The following is a 5858-nucleotide window of genomic DNA, read 5'->3' on the forward strand; positions in this document are numbered from 1 at the left end:
TTGAAAACACATTTAGTACTAAAATACATCTCTCATCCTGACTATTCCACAAACTACCTTTCAGAAAGATGTTATACAGCAGAGGGAACTAAAAAAGTACTTTTTATCAGAGCAGGGTGGCTACGCATAGTATTCAGTTCACCCAAAAGCCATTTCACATTGACAACACTACACTCGTCTGAGCAAGACTTTAATTTGCAGGCTAACAACACAAAATATACAGTATTTTGGTATGACAGACTTATTTCTAGAAAGACATGTAACTAGTGTACCTAAATGAGGATATAAATATTACAAAATTACTTGTATTGATAGTTATTGCTTAATTTAACCCCTGACGTGTTAGGTAATGGCTGCGCTGCGTTGGTACAGGCCTGTGTACAATTGCTGATATTTCTGGATGAGCAAATGGAACTGCCATACACAAGAATGATCAACACTGGTGCTTAGAATTTAAAACTAAGTACAACTAAAAAGTAAGTGGTTTAATTTTCTGAGCAAGGCTTGAAATCACTTCTCTCGAACTCTGGGCTATTTAGGCTAATGGAGTTTAGATCTACGTTTCCTTACAATTTCACGTTTTGTGGCTCATTGCATCTGCCTTGATGCCTTCCTATGGGTATGAAGACCTTACATTTTTACTAAAAATGTAAAGGTATCCCTTTTTTTGCAGTCTGCTTATGATTGCATTAGCCTTACATCAATAATGCATAACATGTCCCCGTAAAACGGAAGGAATGTCAAAGTTGCACTTTATTTTATTCAAAGAAAGGAAAATGTTGGGGGCTGAGTCAAATCAAGCACTTTATTTTTCCCCTCAGAACAAGAGATGAAATTTGCTGCTGCTAATAATCTCATTACTGCTCCATTATGTCACTGCATGTAAAAATCTCACCCAGCTTTCACTGGGTGAAATCATTATACACCCACTATATTGAGTTCTGCCACAATAAATTAATCTGCTTCAGTGCTGTTGCACTGTTGGGGCTCAACTGTGTAAGCAAGCAGCTGGTGTTTGCCTGGTTTGCAGCATCACAAGGGGTGAAGAGGAGGTGGCTCTGTGGTTGCCAAGATTCCTTCTGAAACATCCAGAGCCTAATCCAGAACCAGCAGAGGATAATACTGGCCATTTTGTTGATTTTGATATACCATGGGCAGACTAACCTGGTGGCATGGGGGAGGGAAGGAGAATGTGTTTATATTTAATGGAATTAAATACAAACCTACATCTAGGTTGTCTTATGAGCTCTGCTGAGCCACAAATCACTTCAGAAGAAAGACTGGGCCCCTGTAACGCAGTTTCAGCTTTATTTTTGAGGGCAGGGAATGGTGTATTTCTATGGTTTAACATTTCAGTATTTCACATTAGCCATGAGGTTTTTATGTTTGCCTCATGAAGCAATTCTTTTAATACCAGAAATTCAGGCAGCAGGGTTTTGTGGAACTCTCCTGAAATAATGCTCCTAGGCAGCTTTCCTCATACCTGCATGGTAAAGAAAAAGATGACTGTCAGGACTACTGTGTTCGAATTGTCACATATCTATGCATATCCTCAGCATTCTTCGTATTTTGTGCTCATGAACCACAGATAAACATGAGCCTGGAGTCTGTTTGAAGACCCAAAAAGAGAAACCTACCCCCACTCCCTGCATTTTTAATTGAGCTCTAGAATCCTTATTCAGACATTGTCAGGAAATAGTTAATACCCCATATAGGGCAGAGTATCAAAAATGTGAAAATGCTGTGCTGCATGGAAAGAGTCAAGAAAAATTCATTTTCAAACCCAAGCAGCTATAATGAGCTGCAGTAAAATATTTATCTTTGTTTAATAAAGAAAAGATTGGAAATTGTAAGTTAGAGGAGTTAGTCTTAAGACTTGGCCAAAATTAAGTACTGGGGAAGGTCTAGGGAATGTGCATGCAGTCAGTAAGAAGATCACTATTACCTGTTGGCCTGAATTTGTCAATCAGAGGAACAAAACTGTCAAGTACGCTCCGAATTCGATACACTAATTGCAAAAACAAACATTTTTTTTTTCAGGATGAGCCAGATACATAGCAACGTAAAAAATACCAAAATGGCAAAAAACCAAACACTGACACTTGCAATATTAATGAACCCAAGATTATGGTTTAAACAAGCATTTTTACAATATCATTAATAACATAGTAGTGACAGGGCTGATTCCACAACCTATCAAAAATATTAGCACAAGATTACAAAGGAGATTTCTGTTCTCAGTTGGGAAGCTTTAACTTGCTGCCAGTTGCACCTTCCCTGCGACATCCCTAGGGATTGCCAAGAATGCCCATGTTTTAGCATTTTCAGGTGCTGCTGCCATCCAGGTTCTGCTGAGAGCACTTCCTCAGGGTGTTCAGCTGCCTCAGTCCCAGGGGAATGGACGGCAGCCTGAGTGCGCAGCACCTTACAGAGTGTATCTGGGAAGACTGCCTTGCTGCTAAAATTACATGTTGTCATGGCAACTTAGTATTCAGCCATTGCTGCAGAAAAGAGGTGACTCAGGGTCTTGTGATCATGGAGAACGAAAAATGAGTCAAACTCTCCCTTCAGTGTCAGTAAGGCATGTTTGTCTCCAGCCACGGTGTGTAATTGTGAATGAGATGTTACGGGACAGTTATGTGACGATTTATGGAATCTCAGCACTAGCAGTTTCATAGACTTGCGTAGTTTAATGGCTGTGTGACCTTGTATCTTTGGTGTTGGTACAGAGCTGGCTGCTGTAGATACACTTACCTAGACCAAAGTATATCCCAGTGGTTTCCAGAGAAGCAAAGGTGATTAAACCGATTCCAAGAGAAATAGTCCAATCTAAGGCAACAAAATAAATATTTGGCCTTGTCCATTTTTCTAGTGTGCAACAACTTATCCTTCTGCACAAGTCTTGCCTTACCTTTGTAGTAGTAGTAGCAAATTAGTAAAGCTCCAATTGCAAAGCAAAGAATGACAAAATGAAAGAATTCATCTGAAAGAGAGAAGGAAAAGTAGGTCACAACTGCAGGCACGGCCCTTGCGAATACACCTTAAGGTACAGTGTATCGCTCAGTGAATAAAGTCTGTTTGCACGAGCTGGCTCATACGCTCGACTCAACTGCCAAACGTACATGCACACAAGTTGTTAGGAGAAGCCTTGATGATTTTCATCAAGAAGCCTTGGTGCACTTCAACAAAGTACTCATGTCAGGGGCAGGGGAGAGGGAGAAGTTTTTTTTGAACCAGAGGTCTTATTCGTAGACTAAGGTTCAACAGGGTTGACATTAGTTGAATTTTAAAAAAAAAATTTTAAAAAATTACCATCCTTCCGTATGCCCATCCACCGTACTGTCCACTGATGGAGGCGAGTGTCCTTGTTGTCATATGCTACAAAAAAAGAAACGTCTTTTATTGCCATCAAACACTGAACTTAAGGAGGTTTAAGTTTATTTCCCTTTTTGTATCTGACATTGATTCTCAAAGCAGAAGATATGTAGAACTGTTTGTTCAAAGAGAAGCTCTGCAAGCCTTCCAGAAAGGTCAAATTAGCAATTTTAAAATCACCCAAAAAGAGCAGTGGTTTTTTTTAAAAAGGCATAATCAGATGGTTGCATTAACAATACAGAATTGTTTTAAAGCACTCTGGGTCTATTCTGTCTAGTCGGGGACAATCAATAGCCTCAGAATTACAGTGGAGGAGTAAAGCAGTAGTACAAGGGAGCTTCAGTTTGATTCTTGGGTGCTTTGCAAAGTCATAGCTCAAATAATATAACCATCGTCATTACTGAGTGTGTGAGTGCCATCAGTCTACTTAAGCCTGGTGCTGAAGTATTTCTGCACCTCCCCGATTAAGAACTGTAGCTGACAATTAGTCTCCCATAGCTAGCTATAATGCTATAGAAAGAACAATGTAAGAACAAGCTAGGTGGTTTTAGAGATTATTAAATAGAGAGCATTTTGCTCTATGCTAGTTGTGAGCAGAGTTGCCAAATTCTGTTCTTTCTCCGACTGTATTGTCAGAAAGAGCTGAATATTTTACCAGATTTCCAGTGATGTGTTCAGAGCAGAAGGCTTTCTCGTTGGTTGAGCGCTTGAGAAGACCCCTAGGCAGTCTGCTGTACATAAGCCTTTGGGAGTTGATTCATCACAAGTTTTAGACACTGATTTCACTTACATTGGGCTGTGCATCCAGGCAACCACTGCCTGGCAGTGAATTTAATTTTCTCTAACAGGAGAGTACTGGAAATGTACTCTAAATGAGCTACAGACTTTTGCTATTGTGCTTTTGAACCATGAAGCAACTAAACTTGGCCAAGAAATTCTTTTCTGGGTCACATGATCCTGGAGTCATATTTTTGAATTTTTGATTCTTTGAGCATTCAGAATTGATCAAGTTCTGGTTTGGGGACAAACTCAGTTATTTGTTTATTAATGTTAACATAGCATTGCTCTATTCTGGCTCACAAGTGTTCCTCTGTGCAGTTTTATGAACGATCTATAGATGCAGAGTTTATCACAACATCAATTCATACCTGGCAAGTGTCTGTTGTGTATTACTCTGCCTCCTAAATGCAATACTCCCACTGTAATTTTGTATCATGGAATGACTTGCACAGTAATTCTTCTGTTAAAGCTTTACAGTGCATTTTAATAACTGTTCTTAAACTTCTACTTTTTTCTTAGGAAATATCTAGGTACCAAGGAGCTGGTACAGCTGTCATCTCTAAGCAAAACTCAGTCCTAAAAGACAGCATCCACAAGAAAAACTTCTGTTTGCTTGTTTGTATTTACCATCTGCAATTGAATCTTCTCTTCTGGTAATCTCTGAAAAGCAACAGAGTTTTTGTTATTTCTGATGGTAAAAACACAAATGTATTTCCCACTACTATCAGGACTAGCAAGCACAGCAAGTATTCACCCATTTGGTGACTCAATATAGACAAAATAGTATCTGGAAGTACTAGAAAGTGAAGGAAGTTAAAAGAAGGGCCCAAGAACAGATAACAATAAAACTGTGTATTCACAGTGATCCCAGGTTCTTTGAAATAGCTGGGCAATAGAAGATTGATGGCCTCTGTATTAATACTCAGTTTCTAGAACTGACGCTAGAACCAGACAGAGCTGGGATCGCAAGTGCTGCATGTGTGCGTCACCTGAACCTGTCCAGTGAAGTAGGTATGGTGTCCTGCACCAGCTAAATATTTTCTGTGTATCAGTCTGGTGAAGTAATCTAGAACTGAAGCAACAAAGGCCATGGTGAGAGGTGGAGAGGCCAAATGCCAACTGGAAAACTACTGTAATCCTCTTTCTGCACCTGGCAATGGGGGGAGAATATTGTATTACAACATATTCCTCTACCCTCATATTTTATGTAGTTCCTTGGGGATAGGTAACTCAAACACCTCCCCCAGGGATTATGCTGCAACTTACGTCTTCTTCCCAACTCTGTCCTCCACTGAAACAGTCCGAGTCACAGCAACTATTCCCAGCTCCACAGAAGAGTGGCTCAGCAAGGCCAGGCTGTTGGTCTGTCTGCCTCTCATAACTACTGAATGCGGGCATTGGCCTGAGAGTAGGAGCGTTGCGGTCAGTAATGCAATCAAGCCATTGAAAATTCCCTATTACAGGCTTTTTCCCATCTGTTCTACTGCTGCTCAGCAGTGCCTGATAAAAGGAAATTTGCCTTTAGACCGAGTGTCTGTTCCAGCCTCTGGGCTGGTACTGTTTCTCTGTTGCTTGTCATTTGGCTTTCACGTGTCATCTTCCATCAGGGAATGCTCCGAGCTAAGGGAGGAAGGCATTCAGAGCCAAGTATCACGGCTTTGCAGAAACCAGGTTCCAGCTCCCTCCCAGTCTTGCATCCCTGT

General features: G+C 40.5%; 1 protein-coding gene across 11 annotated transcripts in view; it reads right to left on the reverse strand.

The window, feature by feature from the left end:
- Positions 1-283: 283 nt before the first annotated feature.
- Positions 284-5858, reverse strand: part of TMEM40 (transmembrane protein 40) — a 20381-nt gene continuing 14806 nt past the window's right edge. For 9 of the 11 annotated variants that reach the window (XM_035894640.1, XM_035894634.1, XM_035894635.1 and 6 more), the window contains 5 exons: positions 4783-4815; positions 3313-3378; positions 2912-2983; positions 2755-2829; positions 1501-2008 (listed from right to left, as the gene is read on the reverse strand). In XM_035894640.1, the coding sequence (XP_035750533.1) occupies positions 1905-2008; positions 2755-2829; positions 2912-2983; positions 3313-3378; positions 4783-4815 (350 nt within the window). In that variant the 3' untranslated portion in view covers positions 1501-1904. The other 2 variants (XM_035894639.1, XM_035894641.1) reach the window with 2 other exon arrangements.

The sequence above is a fragment of the Egretta garzetta genome, unplaced genomic scaffold (assembly GCF_000687185.1).
Source record: "Egretta garzetta isolate BGI_Z169 unplaced genomic scaffold, ASM68718v1 scaffold215, whole genome shotgun sequence".
NCBI classification, from domain to species: domain Eukaryota; kingdom Metazoa; phylum Chordata; class Aves; order Pelecaniformes; family Ardeidae; genus Egretta; species Egretta garzetta.